This window comes from Aspergillus chevalieri, chromosome 8, assembly GCF_016861735.1.
Source record: "Aspergillus chevalieri M1 DNA, chromosome 8, nearly complete sequence".
Lineage (NCBI taxonomy): Eukaryota > Fungi > Ascomycota > Eurotiomycetes > Eurotiales > Aspergillaceae > Aspergillus > Aspergillus chevalieri.
In genome coordinates, this window is record NC_057369.1 from 573,414 (window position 1) to 593,957 (window position 20,544).

General features: G+C 48.9%; 6 protein-coding genes across 6 annotated transcripts; 2 read left to right on the forward strand and 4 right to left on the reverse strand.

The window, feature by feature from the left end:
- Positions 1-1,227: 1,227 nt before the first annotated feature.
- Positions 1,228-2,416, reverse strand: ACHE_80189A (uncharacterized protein; the record flags this gene model as incomplete). The annotated part of the gene is made up of 3 exons (XM_043283533.1): positions 1,228-2,146; positions 2,201-2,349; positions 2,405-2,416. The coding sequence occupies 3 exons, from the start codon at positions 2,414-2,416 to the stop codon at positions 1,228-1,230; spliced, it is 1,080 nt and encodes a 359-aa protein (XP_043140802.1).
- A 230-nt stretch (positions 2,417-2,646) lies between these two features.
- Positions 2,647-3,082, reverse strand: ACHE_80190A (uncharacterized protein; the record flags this gene model as incomplete). Its single annotated transcript, XM_043283534.1, has 2 exons — positions 2,647-2,677; positions 2,751-3,082. 2 exons carry the CDS (start codon positions 3,080-3,082, stop codon positions 2,647-2,649), a joined length of 363 nt encoding a protein of 120 aa, XP_043140803.1.
- A 416-nt stretch (positions 3,083-3,498) lies between these two features.
- On the forward strand, positions 3,499-5,346 carry ACHE_80191S (uncharacterized protein; the record flags this gene model as incomplete). Its single annotated transcript, XM_043283535.1, has 1 exon — positions 3,499-5,346. The coding sequence occupies one exon, from the start codon at positions 3,499-3,501 to the stop codon at positions 5,344-5,346; it is 1,848 nt and encodes a 615-aa protein (XP_043140804.1).
- Positions 5,347-8,140: 2,794 nt separating this feature from the next.
- ACHE_80192A (fungal specific transcription factor domain-containing protein) lies at positions 8,141-9,705 on the reverse strand (the record flags this gene model as incomplete). The annotated part of the gene is made up of 4 exons (XM_043283536.1): positions 8,141-8,545; positions 8,603-8,894; positions 8,953-9,346; positions 9,408-9,705. 4 exons carry the CDS (start codon positions 9,703-9,705, stop codon positions 8,141-8,143), a joined length of 1,389 nt encoding a protein of 462 aa, XP_043140805.1.
- Positions 9,706-10,853: 1,148 nt separating this feature from the next.
- ACHE_80193S (TauD/TfdA family dioxygenase) lies at positions 10,854-12,268 on the forward strand (the record flags this gene model as incomplete). Its single annotated transcript, XM_043283537.1, has 4 exons — positions 10,854-11,103; positions 11,183-11,669; positions 11,749-12,054; positions 12,109-12,268. 4 exons carry the CDS (start codon positions 10,854-10,856, stop codon positions 12,266-12,268), a joined length of 1,203 nt encoding a protein of 400 aa, XP_043140806.1.
- Positions 12,269-15,241: 2,973 nt separating this feature from the next.
- Positions 15,242-20,030, reverse strand: ACHE_80194A (putative ABC multidrug transporter; the record flags this gene model as incomplete). The annotated part of the gene is made up of 8 exons (XM_043283538.1): positions 15,242-15,391; positions 15,445-15,787; positions 15,837-16,621; positions 16,673-17,151; positions 17,201-17,813; positions 17,863-18,072; positions 18,167-19,493; positions 19,552-20,030. The coding sequence occupies 8 exons, from the start codon at positions 20,028-20,030 to the stop codon at positions 15,242-15,244; spliced, it is 4,386 nt and encodes a 1,461-aa protein (XP_043140807.1).
- Positions 20,031-20,544: the final 514 nt, after the last annotated feature.

Here is a 20,544-nt window from a genome sequence, read left to right on the forward strand (position 1 = left end):
ATAATAAACTGCAACGACTCCTGCCAGGCAGTCGCCAATATTTTCTAAACAAGTCCAGATCGTCCCGACTCCGCAGCTCATCAACAAGCTTTACAAAGTCCTCATTTCCCCATGCTGCCAGCCGCTCGAACTCGGGTATATTCTGCTCGAGCCAGGAGGAATCATTTCCGGCTTAGGCAAATTAGCATATAATACATCGCTATAGGAGCGGCCGTAGCCTGCTCCAACATCCTCCGATACTTAGATTTCAGGTGTGAAACATAAACACAAACGAAAATCATCCAAACCATGATGTGTGCAATTCCGATGATAGATCCATAAACACAGACACGATCACAACGTGTCATGGCGCACCTGTGTACTCACCCAAAGCTAACAGCGAGATACAACACTGCAGCTCTAAGTCAATAAGTTAGCAAAACCGCACGAATGCAAAGCACTTTGGAGCAGAACATACGAAATAGGGTATTCCGCGATGGGTTTAACGAGAATTCGGAGTACCTTGCCTTGAGGATAACTTTGAGCATATTCTCTTCAATAGCCATCTTCTAGAAATCCTCCTCGAGGTTGTCCAGATTAGCTGTGGTGGTGACGAAAGTTGAATTAGAACAGCTGAAAGCCTCAAGTGCGCTGAGTGGAACAAGAGTTTTAAGAAGAGCAGGATAGAGATGACGCCAGGTATACTGGCCAAATAGCTCAACAAGAGCAGCACCACAATGGCAAGGTTGATAACCGTGATGAAAGAGACTCTAGGGTGGGAACTGAAGGGATCGACAGTACTCTGTACAGTCCGTAAGTAACACCGACTCCGTCAATAACCTCCCCTTAAGGTAAAGGCAAGCACGTTATTGCGGCTCAGCTACCTTGGAAATTGGGACTCCAGAAAGATACATTCGCTAGCGGGGCTCTTGTCATTATTTACTCAGGATATTATTGGTCCGGTATTCAACCATAGTGGAGCGTCGGAGTCAATATCCACGCCGATTGGACATTGATTATATCTCGGAGTTGGGAAGACAGATCTACATGGCCACATCATCGCGGGTGTTATTATGTTGCACTTGGTCAAGATGCGAAGCCGGCCTGCTTCGACTGAGCCCAAGCCGCATTTGCGAAGTTCCGATAATCATATCTAGTTTACAGTTTCATGCATAGCTGGTTGTAGATGGTTCGCAACCCCAATGTAAATCTCCATAGTCGTCGATTCATCATGTATATGCTAGACTTTCAGAATATCCAATTCCCGACCCCCTTTAACAACTCCATTCCTGGTATATTATTAAGCCAGCCCTTCTTCACAGCGATGCCAAAACCATGCGAGTCTAGAGGAGTCTCCTCAGCCTCAAGCTGGTACCGGTCCGTAATCAAATCCATCTCGTCAAGAGGAACGATTTTGGTCTTTTTGAAAAGCTTCCACCCAAATAGCATTCCTAGCATAATCAGAATCTCGATATAATACGATACGAAGCTGACCACATCGAACTTCGGGCTGAAGCAAGACCATCCCTGGATGAGGACGAGGAAAATGTTCAACCCGATTGCTAGGGCCGGGCCCATGGGGTATGTGAAGTTCTTGAAAGGGAGCAGATGCTCCAGATTTTGATGACGAATGGCGGCACGGAATCGGAGTGAGGCGATACAGATGCACACCCAGGAGAGCTGGTTGGAGACTCCGACGAGATTCTGCAGCCAGGACCAGAGCTGACCGGCACCGATCTTGCTGGCCCCGAAGCAGAGCGCGCTGATGGTTGCCGTGGTGAGAACCGCTACCCAAGGAATTTGAAAACGGTTGACGAGGCTCAGTTGACGTGGGGCGTATCCTTCTATAGCTAAGGTGTAGAGAAGGCGGGATCCTGCAAAAAGGGCATGGTTGGCTGCCGAGATCGCGCTTGTCATAATCACGGCATTGATAAAACTGCCTGCCACAGCGCTGCCTGCTTCGGCGAAGACAATAGTAAAGGGACTGGTAGAGGAATTTTCACTGGAAAGACCGGGATAGTTGTATGGTACGTTGAGACTGATGATAATGATTGACACCACATAGAAAAGTAGTATCCGCCAGAAGACATTGCGGATTACGCGGGGATAGGTCTGTGCTGGGTTTTTGGTCTCACCAGCAATGACTGCAACGTTTTCCGTTCCGCCGCTACCCAACAGTTAGCAATAACAATTTCTGGGTTGTAGTGAAATGGCATCTTACTATGCAAAAGAGGCTGTGACAAAAACAGAGGCAAAGCCCCTGATCCCACTAACAAAGGGGGCATCACCCACGTAAAAAAATTTGTCACCGAAATATGTATGTTGAATGTTTGCGCCACAGTTCACGATGATGCCAACAATAATGAAGACCTGAGATCCATTAGAACTGCAGCACATGGGAGTGAGATGGCACCAGCAAACTTACTATAATAGTCATGACCTTGAGCAAACACAACCAGTACTCAGTCTAAGATCTCGTTAGGACATCACTTGTGCAGCCTTGCATTCAATGTACTTGCCTCTCCAAAGACTGTCACAGAGCAGAGATTCAAGAAAAGGGCAAATGCAAGGCAGATAAGACTGAGAGCCCAGCCGGGGAAATGTTCAGTCCAGTATTCTAGCAAAATCTGCAGTGCTATAACATCCGAAGCAGTGGAGACTGCATCATTAGCCCAGTAATTCCATGTCAATGCGAATCCTAGAGAATCGTCCACAAAACGTCTTAAAAATTAGTCCAAGTTTGAATCTCACCATGGCTGGGTTAAGCTTACCCTGCAAATGTACAGAATGAACCTGTCACAGGAATGAATGCTACCATCTCTCCAAGGCTTAGCATGGTGACGAAGACAATGGCACCACAGATCGTATAGGCCAGAAGCATTGACGCCGGACCGCCGGTCGCCAACGCCCTACCGGTTCCGAGATATAATCCTGTTCCTATCGTGCCACCGATCGCGATCATCTGGACCTGCCGAGGGGATAGCTTGCGCGCCAGTCGGTCGGCATTGACATTGTCGATTTGCGCGTGATGGGAAAGGTTTGAGAAGGCCCTGGGCGTTGTTGCGTCCAAAGGCGCCTGTTTCTCAGCATCAAAGTCTGGCATCCTGTTTGGAGGGCCAGCGGGCTTCGGTCATTATTGAATTTTTATGGCTAACCTCTTGCTTGAATAAATAGGTGGTGGCACGGAGCATGCCCACCAGGGGGTATGCTCAAGTGCGTTATTTAATGAGTTACATATAAAAAGAATCAAGCGTGAAATCGTGTCATTTTGAGAAGAAATGAGCAATTGGCCAAGCCATAAGTATACGACAGGTTGCGGGTCACAAGTAGTATGTCATCGCCCAACACCCCGAGATCGCTTTCTCCGACTCCGAAGCCCTTAAAAAAAGGAGACGTAGTATATAAAATAGAATGGGACTGCTGAGTAGGGAGAGTAGACATAAGCCAGCAGCAGGCTTGCAAAGCAGTCGAATCTTCCTTTGAGTTTTCCTATTTCAACCAAGCAGTCAATCACTTGCAATGGCTCCCATGGTGCGAGCAATCGAGTCGGTCTCTAGCAGCGCGTCCGCGTCGTTGACGACTGAGACGGGTCTGCTACACGTCTCCGGGCGGCCACGCTCTCCCGTGTCTGGTCAAGTCCCTGCAGACTACGACTCTCAGGTCCTCCTCTCGCTCTTGAACCTCCACAGGGCCCTGTTAGCAGCCAATGGCTCCATCGCGAACATTGTCCGCCTGACCCTCTACATCGTCAACTGTAATTTCCAACGACACCAACACACCCGCCACCTCCAGCGTTTCCTGCGCTCCCACAACCCCGTCATCAGCCTCATTCCGGTGACTCAACTGGCAGAGCCGGGGTGGAAATTTCTCGTCGACGCTAAAGCTTCCATCTCCCATTCCTTCCCGCGGCCACTAACCACTCCCGAACAGAAGGCGTGGGATGTCATCATCCTCGGCGCTGGTCTGTCCGGTCTCACGGCAGCCGATCAACTCACGCAAGCCGGACTCTCATGCCTTGTCCTTGAGGCCCGCGACCGCGTGGGAGGTCGCACATGGAGCACCTCTTTGTCCAATGGGAAAGGCATCGTCGATATCGGAGCCTCCTGGTTGAACGACACCAATCAAAGCAAGGTCTCCCAGCTGGCCAAGCGCTTTGAAGTCAAGTTCATCACGCAGAACACCTCCGGCAACTGTATCACGCAGGACAAGGCCGGCAACAACCATGTCTTTGCATATGGCGGACTTCCCGTGAGATCTCTGCCTTCTGCCCTCCTACTTTCGGATCTTCTTGAACTAACCACTGCCCAGTTTGACATCGACATCCAAAAGCACCTCATCGAAATCCGAGATCTTGTCGAAACAGACTGCCAGCAGCTCGACGCTGCAAATCCTCAAAACCCCATCCATGACGCCATGACCTTCCTCGCTTACCTCCACAGCCGAAACGCAAGCGAAGTCGCCATTGCCTCGGCATCAATCTGGACCCGCGCCATGCTGGGCCAAGAGCCCCAGGATATATCAGCCCTCTACTTTCTCCACCACTGCAAAACAGGCGGCGGACTCCTCCAGATGCGTTCCGACCGCACCGGCGGGGGACAGTATCTACGCATTCGACGGGGAACCCAGTCTATATCCGAAGCCCTAGCTGCGTCTCTCCCCTCGGGAAATATCCTGCTGTCCTCCCCTGTCACAGCAATAGACCAATCAAACCCTAACCGCGTGGTCGTCCAAACCGCCAATCGAACCTTCCAAGCCTCCAAGGTCATTTCCACGGTATCCAGTCCCGTTCTTCGCACCATCCAGTTCACACCTGCGCTTCCAGCACGTAAGCAGTTGCTGGTCGACTCGTACACCTACGGATACTTCACGAAAGCCATGCTGGTCTTCAAGAATCCCTTCTGGGTCGAGAAGGGCTTCTGCGGACTTGCTCAGTCCTTCAGAGGTCCTTCCTCTATAATTAGGGACTGCAGCTCCCCAGAGGATGGCGGCTGGGTCTTAACCTGCTTCCTGTGCGGCGATACGGGCCGGGCATGGTCGCAGCAGGACGAGAAGACTCGGACGGATTCATTACTCGAGCAGGTGGGACTGCTGTACAGCGACAAGGATCGTGTGCTCAGCGAGTACATCACCACTGTCTGGCATGACTGGACTGCAGAGCAGTACTCTGGCTTTGGCTGCCCTTGTCCCTCCCTACCCCCTGGAGTTCTGACTGCCGCGGGAGATGCCCTCCGCGAGCCCTTTTGGAACGTCCACTTCTCCGGCACAGAAACTTCTGTCGAGTGGAAGGGTTTCATGGAAGGTGCGGTGCGCAGCGGCGAGCGGGCTGCGACGGAAGTGTCGAAGCAGTTGGTTCGGGCTCGGGTGTAGGATCTGTGTTCTCTCTCTTTTTATTAGGGAGCATCCCAGTACACCCAGTAAATATTAACGAGATGAATTCCTCTATAATACCACTGGTTTAATGGATATTGTCGATTCCAATCTGAACATTTTCGATTATAAATCTGTTTGGTTTTGTAACGTCCAGCAAAGCATAAGCTATGGGAGCTGACGTAGTACGTCCACAAATTGGCATGCTATGCGGTGTTCTTATGTTCTGTCCAAAAGGCCAGGGTCGAAATTGATATTAGTTTCATGCCATGGTATTTGACCAGACAGAAAGCGTGCACGCATTTTTCTTCAGCGGACACCTCTTGCAGTTGAATGCTGAAATTGACAGCAGTATGGGAACCTGGCACAAGGGCTTGGACACGTCTAATAGCTCTGGTTTTACAGTTGGTCTTATGATGATTACTGGGAAAACGCAATCCCTATCCGTCGTTGCGCACCACCTCGTTCTTGATTTGGCGCCATGGCTTATTCCGTGGTACGGCCTCGAACATGTCAAAAGACATAACCTGTAATTGGACACCGAGCTGCGCGGCGGCGGCGAGTAACTAACTCTTCTATACGAATTATTTCATCAACCTAGTTGAAAAATGCCACATTGAACTATATTCGATCTATTAAATCTATTACTATTTAGCAGGACATTTTAACCTATTATGGTCTTCTTCATTGCAGTTGCTGCATCGTGCTGGCCGCCGTGGCCTTGATGATGGCTCTTGTATCGCTTCCCTCTCAGTCAACCTTTGCTGACCTTCAGAGCCGGTTGGACTCCCTCCATCTTGAATAAAGGCTCGTGTCATATTCTTCTTCCCTTTCTGATGCTTATTTGACGTGCGAAGCTGATGGAGTCCCTGTCTTAATAGAATAGCATCCTGCATTGCGACTTCTGTGCTCTTTATAAACTTTTCAAGCATCTGCTCTGCAACAATTGAAGATAGGGATTGGCTTTGAAGTTCTTGAATCTGCTTTTTCTGTTGATTCAACTGATGGAGATTGACTAGTGTTCTTCCTAAATAAAAGGATTGGTTGCTGAATGAGGAAGAAGGTGGTGTCGGTGTCTTGATGTTGAGTTTTGCAAGCACTCTCTCTGGTTTGAAAGGAATAAGACCAGCAGCTGCAAATGCACTCAATATATTGGCTTTGGAGAATGCACGGCCATGGATGCTGGAGTAGATAGATATGAAGTCTTGTTTATCAATGGCATGGATGTTGTTTTGTGCCATCTCTCTGACTTTCTGGCCGTAATAATGCTTGAGTGGCGCAAAATAGCTTATATCAAGCGGTTGAAGTAGATGAGATGAATGAGGGGGCATATATAATGGAATAATCCTTCTCTCAGTGCAGAATTGATCAAAACTAGCAGTGGCATGATTGCTATGACCATCAAGAATTAAAAGACGATATCTGCCAGCTGTCTAAGAGCAGTATGCTTCTCAAACATCTCCTGAAGCCATTCAAATCCCAGAATATCATTAGTCCAGCCATTATCGCTCAAGCTGATTCTATATTCCTTTGGAGCAGCTGAATACCACTGAGATTGATGCTTTTTCCCAGCCATAATGATTTGCGGAGGTAGAGCATGTCCAGAGGCATTTATGGCAATTATCCTAGTAATCCACTCACGATTTCCAGGCTGGATGGATTTGGCATGGCTATCTCTTGTCTCTGATCCACAAATAACCTTTCAGTTGATGCCACACCCATTTGAAAGCCAGTTTCATCCATATTGTATATATCCTGCTCTGCAATGCCGTATCTCAGGATAGTCTCTTGAACACGATTAAACCAGCCTTTTATAAGCTCCGGATCTTCACATTTGGCACGCTGACAGTCATATTGGCGGGTATATTTGGATTTGAGCTCAGGATGGCGTTGAATAAATCGGGAGACCCATTTCTCGCTGATAGAGATGTCTTTTGATGGCTTAGACCGCGCGGATAATAAAAGCTGAGCAAGATGGCGTACATTTGATACTTGAAGGGGTAGACCACGTTTATCCATGTCTAGAATCCAGTTTTTAAGGGATTCTTCTTCAGTATTTGATAGCTTGCGACAATTTGCAATTGTATGTTGGCGAGAGACAGTCCCATCGAGGCGAGTCATGAGGGTCCTTGGAGGCACATCAAAGGCTTTTGCACAGGCCGTTTTTGATGGGAATTGGCCTTTATGAAAAGCCTCAATAGCCAATTCTAGATGTTTTTCCTTCGGTATTTCAGTCATGATGAATATGACAGTAGAAAAGTAGTATATGGGATCATATTCAGGAGAAGCGGCTTCCGACCGCGCAGCTCGGTGTCCGATTACGTAAGGGAAGAAATCAAAAGATCATCTGTGACTTTGCGGTTGTCAAAATAATTCGTCCAAGGAGCCAAACGGGCGGGAAGAACGTATCATCGTGTGTGAGAATGCCTTGGGCTCCATCCACCTAAGTGGCAGAACCATACAAAGCTGCCGCAGTTCATAGGTGTTATCGGCCTTGAATGAGAATAAAGGGATTATATCTTCACTAGATGTAGTCGGCGAATAGATCGCATCGTACGTCATGTGTGACCAGTGAATATTTTGCTCTTGAACATGGTTAATGGGATGCTTGGAGCAAAGAGTGCAGTTGAGCATCTTATGCATAACAAGGTAGATACAGCAAAGTGCGATGAATTGATCTATCATTGCAATATGTTAGTGGAGATAACATTGAGCATTGGTATTGAACGGCATGAGTCATGCCAATTGACTTGGGCTTGGTTTGAATGATCCTTCTTCCGCAGTCTTAGTCCGTCTAATGATTAAGAAAAGGATGGCCAGCAAGATTGTGCCAGAAGTTGATTTCAAAATCTTGGAGACTGTTGTTGTCCCATAGACCCCAAGTTCCATCATCCTCATCCAAGGCGGCCACCTGTTCGGACTCTATCAGTACTGGTTGATTGCCCGAAGCCGTTGTCATGTTGTGTGAAGGGAACACCATGCGCTCGAGAAGACTCTTAATTGTTTGAGTGGCACTAGTTAGTAAGGCATAATTGGGCGAGTCAATATATACCAATGTTCCACGTTCAATCTCTCCCACGAGAATGCTCAGGTCTTGGAATACCTTCGACATGCTAGTTTGAAGGGTCTCAGTGGCAAAGGATCGGTTTACGAGGGTGAGAGATATCAGTCCAGCAGCTGACAAGCCGTAGTATGCAACCTTTAATTTGGAATATACATGAGTTGACTGATTCCAACGATAAATTTCTTGACTTACCTTCCAGACTAATGATGTGCCAGAATTGATTATTTGGTCCTTAAGCATAATCGACTCCACGACAAGGCTAAGCATATCCATAGAAATACTGAACAGTTCGGGATCTGGGTTTGTGGTTATGGGGCGGAGTAAAGCCAGACCCAGAAGAAATTGTACGTGAAGATAAGCGAGCTTCATATTGACCATGAAGTCACGCTCCACTGGCCGCCGGTCACATGCCTTGAGACTACACTCGAGGCGATAGCTTTCGGGGACAGCATTCCATTGAGCATGGGCATCAGCCTTTATAAGTCTTTATTATGGTGTCGGTGATAAGCTAAGCCAGAAGCATAGGAATCAATCAGACATACCGTGCTTGTCGGACCCTTTCATCGTAGTTCTCCTCAGTGAACAAATCCAATAAATCTTCCTTTAATATCGCACAGAGAGCAGCCCACCTCGAGTCCGTAATGAAATCCGGCTTTTCAGCAGGATCCCAGACTGCTGTCTTGCGAGATGCTTCCTGGGCGGACTGTATATGTTTCCCTGGAAGACAAAAGTGGCAGAACTTGCGTATGATTCGAGGTGGCCTGCCGAGAAATATTGACACATTTTTATCTGCTGAGTATGTCCGACAAAAAGCTGTTTGGCGAAGATTGCGAAGGAAGTGAGGAGCTGCACGGAATGTTTCTGTTTGTTGTTGGTGGTAGCCAAGAGCGAAAAGGGAGGCTGCTACGTCTCCTAGTTTCCGCCAAGAGAGGTAGCCTGGAAGGATTTTTAGTATTTATTCCTGAATTGAATGGTTTCTGAACTAAAAATCACTTACTCTGATCACCATCAACCTGCGAATGAGAGATAAAATTCTCATACTGTAGAACAAGCTGTAGATCATTCATACAATCCAGCGGTAGACAAAGATCCAAACATCGGTCCGAGTACGAAAGTGTCAACTTTTGGATCTTACGACGTTGTTGCTCTGAGCCATACAGCGGTTCTGCATAAGCCAGATCTACAGAGGCTCGACAAACGGCAGTGAAGAATAGGCCAAAAGTTTCCCATCGGGAGTTTTGTCCAGAGAAGTTGGCGCAGTATTCATCAAATGTTGTTTCGGAACTGAAGGACATAGGACGACGGGAATTATAAAAGAGGTTTCTGGAAATGGCTACTGCGGTTTCGTGTGTTCCGTCGCATTGTGACAGTGTGTGCTCAACTGTTGATGCACAAGGTTTGGTGAAGGGACCGGCTAGAGCAAGATTTGTTCCTGTATCTACCCATTTCTTGAAGAGTAGGGTTAATGGCAGGATCGTAGATACGCGATGCAGTTCAAGGATAAGCTCTGCGCCCCTTGAGATGCAGGTGTCATCAACCACATAGTCGACCTGAACGCTTGAGCTATGTTCGGTCTCTTGACTCAAAACACCAGCGCCTGTATCCTTTTGAAGCCGTAACTGGTCGAAGAGCGTCGTATGGCTAGATGAACCTAAATAGCCGGGGTTGGGATATTGAACGGATGGAATTATCAGATTTCTGGAAAGTCCTGTACTTGACGCAACAGAGCTTGCTTCGCCTTCTCTGGGCCTAAAAAGGTGTTGATATTGTTAATATGATGCTACACAACACTAGCCATAAGAGGCTGGGCCACTTGCTTCTGCTTGTCTGGACTCCGACCCAAGGGCTTTTTGAACGGTCTTGGCCGGTATGCACAGTCAGCAGCCCGGCCTCTCTCCCTGCACCTCGAGCAGACCGGCTTCCCATGGTCGCATCGCAGCTTCATTGCCCGACATGGGTCGCATGCAGGAAGCTTCCCGGACCTTGACGTCAGGCGGTTCGAGTTCGGGGTCGGCATCACGTATATTCACGTAGCTGGGAATTGTCGTTGTTTGAAGATTTTTCTTTTCCCGCCGTATGGCATTACTGCGCATCCAACTGGAGTTTAGCCAATTGGAACCCCACTTTCGGCTGAGAGAGACTCCGATGTTCACTCCGACTCCGATGCCGACTCCGACGACGTGTTCCAAGATTCCCTTCTTTTTTTACCTCAACCGCTTATCGTTGATTGGTATAGGGAAAGAAAAGGGGTTATTTGCGGGCTATGTGGAACGATTTCGCGATTTGAATGTAGAATTGTGACATCTTTGGGCTTCTGCTAGTAGTCACATTCAAGGTAGGGTCTGAATACAAAAGCTGGAGGTTACGAAGCATGTCTATACTTCTCTGATCTGTAATTTTCTTTGTCGAACTAAAGTTACCAACCCCCTTGTATAATCTGAATATGACTGATTCATATCCGAACAGACATCCTGACATTGGGTATATGCCTGACTATGATAAGTATCTGACGCGCGGCAAGCGCAGACAAGAAACCGAGAAGCTCGATGAGCACCTCCCCGAGGGCTTTCCTTCCAGTCTGTCTGGCGATCTTGTTTGGGACGCCAGTACTTTAGCCAACAGGTATAACTGGAATTACCATCTCACTGCCGAAGACCTCGATGAGATCAACAATGCTCTTCGACACTTCAAGTGTATGCTTTGATTCACTTTTTATTCTACTGTTTGTTAACAAGTAGCCATATTCATACTAATTTTTCGACTCCTCAACAGCGTTAAACAAACCAATGGGCGAGCTCTCCCCAGACACGTTTCCCTTGCCCCAGTTGCATGCTGCGCTGCGCGGAATCTCAAACGAGGTCCATAACGGCTACGGTTTCAAAGTTATTCGTGGTCTTCCCGTGGACAACTACACCCGCGAAGAGAACGTTATAATTTACACGGGCCTTTCATCACATGTCGCACCTATTCGTGGTCGTCAAGACAACAAATGGCAAGGCAAGCCAGCTGATGTCATTGTTGCCCATGTTAAGGATCTGAGTCAGTCATGCAATTCTAAGGACATCCCTGGTCCTGTGGTAACCGCCGACAAACAAGTGTTTCACACTGATGCTGGAGATGTTATTGCCCTATTCTGTCTGAACGAAGGTGAAACGGGTGGTGAGAGCTATATTGCGAGTACCTGCCATGTTTACAACGTACTTGCTGCTACGCGCCCTGATTTGATCAAGACTCTCTCCGAGCCTTGGCCTTTTGACGAGTGAGTCCACCACTTACCTAAACCAATGCTACCACACCAGCATAGCTACAAGGTAGGCTAATGATCGATATCTGTCTAGTTTCGCGCCGACTGGTGACGTGTACAAGCTGCGACCCCTACTGTACTACCAGCCTGCTACCCAGACCGACCCCGAGCGACTTATCATCCAATACTCGCGAAGAAACTTGACTGGCTATTTGGATTGCAAGCGGTCGGCCAATATTCCGCCGCTTACCGAAGCCCAAGCAGAGGCCCTAGATGCCGTTCATTTTACCGCCGAGAAACACGCTATTTCGCTGGACTTTCACAAAGGCGACATCCAGTTTGCCAATAACTTGAGCATTCTACACGCCAGAGGAGCATTTACTGATTCCAGTGCGAAGCGGTAAGTGCGCTGACACTTATTTCTAGCTGGGGAGGAGCTGATGTTAGTTTGTAGACGTCACCTTCTCCGACTTTGGCTGCGGGATCCTGAGTATGAGTGGACGAAGACCAAAGGCCTGAAGGAGCGATTTGATCGGGTCTATGCAGGCGTGACGGTTGAGAACTCGGTGTTCCCACTGGAAGCCACCATCCGCAGTAGCAACGTGGCTACATAGAGGTTATACTGGAGCATCGACTATAGGGAGATAATAGAGCACAAAAACATTTCATGGTGATAAAGGGTGGATGACTGGATGTCGGAACCACTGCCTGTTCAGCTTGAATAAAATGTAGGTTAATTTTAATGCGTCCACTCAGCAACGACTCCATATAGCAGCCATTCCCCATGCTTCCTGCTCAAGTGAGGGCAGAACCGGACACAATGCTATAGATCAAGTATTGGCTTAGGAAGCTTTAAAGTGCAGCCATCTATCTTCTTCTAGATTAGCAATTGTGGGTCAAGGTGATTTTCAAGGGCACATTCCCCTCCAGACTCCGCTTCCCCAATAGAAGCAGACGAAAACGGGAGCGTCGCGAAGAATACCAACTTTTCATCAATTCCATCAATCATCGCTCGCTTCCCTTGCTCAAAATTGTGACAGATCTTACAGGACAAGCCCCATCTTCAAACCTAATATCCAAACAGCAAGCGAAAGTCTTGCACACTACCTTGGCCATATCCTTTGCTCCTGTCGTATCATCCCTGGCCCCCGTCCGTCGCTACGAAAATGACAGCCAAGTGGAGTGGTTCCCTATATACTCCTACTCTGCGATGTGAAATCCCCACAAAGAGACATCCATGGCTTAGTTGCCGCTGCTCTGCGACAAAGCCATGGCAGGATATTTATCATATCAATGGCCGGATCGCTATGTGCCTTCTTGCGACCCTGCGCCTTTGCAGTTGCGCTCTTGCGATTGCGCTTTTGCGATCACACTTGCCAGTAACCGAACGAGTTGCCATAATCCATATACAAGAGGAGTACCCGCGAAAATAGTATTTCCCCCGTCGGAAAATCGAGGTCAAAGTACTGCAGTAAGGTATCACACATAGCACAACCATTGAATTAAACCCAGCATGATGGTATCGCACGGTGAAACAAGTTTCCAACACGGAGCAGCCGGCAAACCCATCGCGATTCTTAGGGAACGACTAGCCCTCGCGAAGTGGCCGGCGCAGTTCTGGTAATACCACCTAAGCCAGTTCATATCTATGCAGGCCGTATTTTGACTCTGCAATTCAGATGAAGCCTCGCAAACAAATGGGATCGCAGAGACCTACAGGAACCGGCACAGCTTGCTAGCCCTAAAAGTGAGCCGCCGTTCTTCATATTACGCATGCGACAACGAATTTCAGAGCCTGGTGGTCTATGGTATATGTTTTAAAAGCCGGCGAGGATTCGAGCGGCAGCTGGAATAAGCAATAGATCGATCTCGAAGCAGTTGCGAGAAATGGCCATCTCATCGGATTCCGCATATGCTACAGATATCTGAGGTCTTGCGAGGAGTGGGATATGATGATGGCGATGGGCGTGTACTCTCAACAAGAACTAAATCCAATCTAATTAAGCAAACAAATTTCGTCTGTCTATTCACCTAGGGCAAGGGCATAATGGCCATCGTCATCACATACGAAAAATTCCTATCTGAAAAGAGTATATCGCAGCGTACAACGAACAGCCCTAGATCGGCTGAGCTATATATGATTCTCTAGAGACAAAAAAATAGTGTCTGCCCATAGCGGAATATGTAGGCCCGATCGAATCCATCCTCTTCACGATCCTTAGCCTAGAGACGTCGTCAAGTCCTATATCCACAAATTTGTAATAAATAATATCAAGCTACCGGTGAATCCATCCACCAGCGCAAGCAATTTACGTATTTGGCGGCGAGACAGAAAACGGCGTATTCCGGTAACGTCTGAGCAGGATCAAAATCAATCTAATCGACTCGTCCCCGCTCTTTGTAGATGACCGGATAGGGATCCCCGCGGAGCCGAGTCTCGCTGCACAAAATGTACACGACGTGGACCGCTTGGTACCAGACATGCAAGCACTCTGGACAGCCAACTCCTTGCTCATAACGGGCTCCGCCAGGACTGGAGCTGGGATGAGTGGCTGTTGGAGCGGGCGCAGTGCGGACACGGACAGGGGGTCATGGACACTGACAGTGACGCAATTGGAGCATCCACGAGTTTCTCCAATTCTATCAGCTTCACATTGGAGATGTACTCGGTTCAGGGATGTCAATTGGCTTGAGGCGGTGGTACGCAGTGAATTCTTGCATGAAGAGCTCAGCTTAGCTCGCTCAAGGTCTCCTTTATTTTGGCTCCGCGTAATAGGATGGGACACATCTATTGGGAGGTGAAATGAGGAAGTATCGAAACGCTGTCAAAATTCTTGTTTCTCTTCTGAAAATAGACTACCCGGCATGTCCCTCTGACCAGACTCCCAACCTACCCGGCCTCTTTCAAAACCGATACAACCCTCCGCAACTCGGACACACGACAATATTCCCCAAAGCCATCCCCTCCCCCAAGCAATTACAGACGGTCATGCAGTCCCAGACAGGAACCAGGTCCCGTTGCAAGTCAACTTTTACCGAAAGCGGCATCGAACAAGATTCGTTTTATACTGAAATTGGTCATTTGTCGTCTCAAATAGAGGGACGGGTGGCCTGGTGCTGTTCACCGCAATGCCCTGGACCGCCATCAAGTGACCGTCCTTCTGACAATGTGGGTAGTTGGTGTGCTGGGTCTCGAGCGAGCAGAGCTGGCCAAGCCTCGTGAGGTTGAGCAATTGCTTGGTCGGCCCGAAGCTTCTCAGCATAACCTTCAAGTTCTTCTGCATGTGAATCATACAAAGCTAGGGTGATTGGTTATGCTACGACATACCGTTTGGCAGGATGCGTTATCTGATGACGGCCATTGTACCCTTGGGTACAGCAAGAAACAAAATCTTTCAACAGCAACCAGATCTAATCTAACCGAAAACCAAACAAACCAGCCCATCTATCATTCACCAAGGGCAAACCATTATGTACTAGTACTCAGGGATATCACAACGAATTATGTAACCAAGAAAAAGAAAACCCATATTAGATCGTATCCAATCCGTAAAAAAAAAAAACCAAGAAAAATCAAACGCCATGCATTAACTGCGTTTCCAGAACGGTTTGATCTTCATGACAGACCGCAGGTAAACCAGTAGATAAACCATCATGTAATTCGTAACGACGAAGGCCACAAAGATGCCGAAGTAGGGCCATATCTTTGATTGGCCTAGTTCGATTGTTGACAAGTACTGCACTCGTTAGTATTGTGTTATTGTACTAAGTAAAGGGGAATAGAACTCACATCATCACCATAACTGTATTCACAATACCCACACAATCCGTACTCATCCGGATTAGACAAGTATCCTCTTCCCTTCTGCGACAGCCATGGCCCGGCGTATTCTGCGCAGGTCATGTTTGCCGGAGACTGGAAGACGGCAAGTTCGTCTTGCGTGCAGGTGACCGGTGTCCCCTTGAGGATGGCAGAGAGGACACCTCCAATCCAGTATGTGAAGGGCGTCATGTAGTACATGGTGTATTTCCAGAACGTGGGCATCTGCTCATGTGGTTGTAAGATTCCATTAAACAGTTCGCAGACGCAGATAAAGAAGGGCATAAACGTCGCGGCGACAACCGAGTTGGGACTGTCATCGTCAGTATGTGTACCATGTAATAGCTTTCTGATGAACTCACCTTAATGCACCAATCCACTGTCCCCACGACGTACAGAAAACGATGAACAAGAAGATCATCAAGAACGTATATCCTGCGGGGAAGCCCAATGGCAATCCCACGAGGAAGTAGTAAAGAATGTAGAAGATAACCGAGCCGGAAACCGCATAAGGAATCTCAGACAGGACCTGCGCAGTGCAAAAGGCCACCCATCCGTAGATTCCACTGGGGCGTTCACGAGCGTTCCATAAATCACGATTCATGATGAACCGCATTGAAATACCGTTGATAAAGTCCGGGACCAGAATGATGATCAGGAAGCATGAATACGCCTTGGATTGCATATCCGTCGTGCTGTTCCCAATTTGCAAATAAGTGAGACCGTTGATCAATGCGTGGACAAAGCAAGCAAAGAGCCGGGAGTAGGGATATCCCGGACTCCGCCAGAATTGTCGCGATGTCCGCTGGGTCAATAGAAAGATCTGCTCTGAGACGGGCGCAGGAGCTAATTCGCGATCAGAGGTACCTGGCAGTTCCTTCTCATGCTTGCCACGCATCTCTGCGATTTCCTTCTTGACCTCCTCTGCCTCCGGGGACTGCTCCCAGATAGTAGGCCAGTCGATGCTCTTGTCACTATCTTTCATGCCGCTCGCGACAATGTCAATCAAGTAATCAGCAGCATTAGTGACGCGCGTCGGTTTCTGGTCGTATCTAGTAAAGTAGTTGAAAATCGCACGACCAGATTCGCCAACTTCACCAAAGTAATGCGTACGTCCACCAGGGCTAAGAGCCAGCACGCGATCAAACTGCACAGGTTAGTGACTGCCATTAAAGAGCCACCACGGAAATGATCCTACCTGCTCAAACTGCTCCTGATTTGCCTGGTGAATCGTACACAGAATAGCCAAGCCCTGGTCCGCAAGACGTCTCATCAAATCCACAATAGTAGAAGCACCCTGACTATCCAGACCACTCGTTGGTTCATCCAAGAAGAGCAACAACTTTGGCTTCGCACAAAGTTCCACTCCGATGGTGACACGCTTCTTCTTCTCGATGTCGAGAGATCCAACCAAAGCATTCTGCAACTCCACTAAATCGAGCGTTTCCAGCACCGAATCTACGTAAGACAGCTTTTCCTCCTTGGAGACATCGCGTCCTTGACGTAGGAGGGCGGAGAATTCGAATGCTTCACGGATCGTGCTCGTGTCATCGTGGATGTCCATTTGTTGGCAGTAACCAGTTTGTCGGTTGAACGAGCGATCCACGGGACGTCCATCGACGAACATGGTGCCATTGAGATGACCCGAGTTTTGCCTTTGAGTCAGGGCAGTCAAAACTAGGCAATGTCAGCAAAGCGACAGCAATTGAACATGAAGGACACATACGAGTCGACTTTCCAGCACCAGAAGTTCCGATCAAAGCCGTCATCGTCCCCGGCTTGCAATAACCGCTCACCCCACTCAACAGCTTCCTCGTCTCTCTTCCAACCTGTACGTGAAGTTCCAAATTATCCCAAGTAAACGAGGACTTGCTACCGCTGAGAGGCCCAACGAGCTTGTCATTAACAGAACCGGGGTAAGCGGGCGGACTGACATCGTCTCCAACGGGGGCATTCTCCTCATCGCGAGCGTTGTCACCCTTCTTCAGCGGCTGCTTTCGAGACCTCTTATACTGAATTGTCCCTGCGCTTTCCGGTTGCCATTCCATGACTTCGCTAAGCCAACAAGTAATGAGCGTGTAAGCAACCAGGAAGAGACACAGAATACCAAAATTGCGCCAAAGATGGCTGCTGTGGAAGCCGTATTTGGTGGCCAGATAGTCATCCCCATTGATCAGGGTAGTTCCCACCCGGTTCGCCTGATATGCGCACGTCTGGTAAGCGACATCCGTATACCCAGGACCAGATGGGACCACCGATTCCGGAGAGCAATTAAAGTTGGTGTTGCGAAACTCGGCAATCATCACCGATTCATAGGTGAAGAGAGTCGGCGTAGTAAACTGTTCCCCGTCAGCTTCACAAGGCTTAACCTAGGGAGACTCGACATACCGCTATCCATCCAACCCATGGCACATCCGAAATCAACTTGTCCACCGCCAGAAGATAACCACTGAACACGACGGAGAAAAGCACCGACACGCCACAGTAACGCAACGCCACCGCATAGTCTGTCGACAACGAGGCGAAGACTCGGAATTGACCGGTCTGGGCTACCGTAGACAAATAGATAAACAAGAAATCAATGAAAAACGCGCCAGCCTGTTGTTCCACCGGTGTGAAAGGTCAGCGAGTGTTCTCTCTTTCGAGAGAGATAACGACGAAATCCAACTAAACAAGTCCGAGCGAGTCTCACATTTGTTTTTAAACCCGCCAGAAAGTAAACCACGATCATGTAAAGAGCGGTAATTAAAAGCGATACCACGACATCCGAAAGCACACGAGCAAGACAGACAGCACTCGGGCGAACAAAGGCGAACTTTTTTTGTCGACTGATGATGTCGCGGCCCTGCATAGCGTCTTCCAGCTCGGACATCTGCAGCCATGCTAGCAAGATCGATGAGTAGAACAGCATACCACCACGTGAGTACATGCCATCGGTGGTCTGCGGCTGATTATAAAACATTGATCCAATCAACAAGCCGTAGACGACGGCCGATATGAGCTTGATGTAAGTCGGTTTCTGATTCCCCTTCAGTTGCCAGAACTGGCGCTTGGTACACAGAGCCACCTGTCTGAAGAGAGAAATCGTGTAAGATGATGTGGCGGACACGAACCGCGACTTGTCCGTCTGAACCTGAGTCTTGAAATCTTCTAGGCTTCCGCAGTCCGAATTTGTCAGGGTGATCTGGGAATCCTTGCGCGCGAAACGCTGCGCTTCATAAGCCTGGATATCTTGCTGAACATTGGCGAAAGCCTGGCTGTTCCGAAATGCTTCCTCGAGTTCGACAGGGCCCTTGGGGGTACGATGCTCCCAGCCCGGGCGGAAACGGCGTCGCTCGGGGACTGTAATGCTGGTGAGGAAGTCGGAGGTCGTTTGCATCTCTCCACATTGATATCCCAACTCTTCAAAGTAGCGTTTGGCGTCTTGCGCGGGTCCTTGGAATAACATGCGGCCTTCATCGACTAGAAGAACCTTATCGACAAGCTCATAGATGGCATCCGAGGCTTGGTATAACGTCAACAGTGTAGCTTTCCCGGCGGTGTCGGTCATGATGCGCAAACTGCGCGCATAGTCCAGAGCGGACGAGGCATCCAGACCTCTTGTAGAATTATCCCAGCACGTCACGCACGAGTCTGTCGCAAGCGACTCAATGATAGAGATACGCTTCCGCTCTCCACCTGAGACACCACGAATGTACTCGTTGCCAACCAGAGTATCCATTGTGTGCGACATGCCAAACACGCGTCCGTAAATGTCAAGGTATCGCGATATCCGGTCGCGGTATCTCTTGGGGGTCTTGCACTGCAGCGCAAACTCCAGGGTCTGTCGAACGTTCATAGTAGGGAAATGCACATCGTCTTCGGGGACGTAAGCCACCTGGCCACGGAAGTGCTTCTTCAGTTCTTCAGAGCTGAGGCCAGAGTAGTCGATGGACCCGGTGACACCTAGGTACGAGGAATGGTGGCCGGCAATGGTGCGCAAAAAAGTCGAGCAGCCTGCGCCTGGTCGTCCCAGGACACTTCAAAGGTTAGCATCCTTCTACCAATAGGAAGATCATAGAGCAAATGAAAACTTACAGCATCATCTCACCACTGCGCACCACTCCAGAAAAATCACGAATCAAGGCCCGTCCATGCTCAGGCTCCTTGTCACCCACCCACCGTTTGACAGTCCACTCATAGATATCCTGCAACGTCAAAGTTCTCCAAAACGCCGTCGCCAAAGTTTTCACATTAACCTGAGACTCCCCTCCACCCCATGTCGTCAGCGAGTTGAAGCTAACTCCCAGATTCGACCTCTTCTTCCCCGCCTGCACTTCCGCCTCGAGGAACTTGTCAAACGATGAGTGCGGCTCCGGGTACTCCGGTCGCGACTCCTGCGTGTCCTGTGCGGTCAACTGATTGTGAATATCCGCAATGGCTTCCCCATCCCCAGCAGAGAGATGGACCCGGGGCGGCGGCGAAGGCGGAGGTGACAGAACGTCATTATCATCCTGGCCGTCCTGCGGCGAGGCATAAGGATTGCAATGCAAATAGGGCGAGAAATGGGCTGGCATCGTGCACAACCGGATGGAGGTAGCTACTTGGCAAAGAGACGATAGAAACAAAACATGCCTTTGGAGAAAGAAGAAGAGCAAAAGTAGGGATGGCCGGAAAGGGCTTTTATTATGGCCGCCACCGTCTTCCCTGATAGCTGTTTGTCTTGTTTACCGGGAGCGGGACCGGCACCAAGGGCAGGTGGTGTATAGGGAGTATGAAGTGTGTGACCGCCATGTCGACGTAGGATTGGCCACCAGTCATGTAGATCCAGTCCACGGGAGTTAATCTGAACAGGTGAGGCGTTCTGGACTCTTTTCCTTCTTTTTTTCTTTTTCCATGCGATATTTCACCACAACCAAGCAGGTCAGCGTGTGGCTGGAATCCGGAGATTCAACAATGCAGGTGAGCTTCCGAAACAGGAAGGCCATCTGAGAACGACCATTAAGGTGGCTGACTCAGCGGGTCTGGACCAATGCGGGACCTCGGATCATCTGCCGATCCGGATCTGTATTTAGAATCGCGAATTGGAGG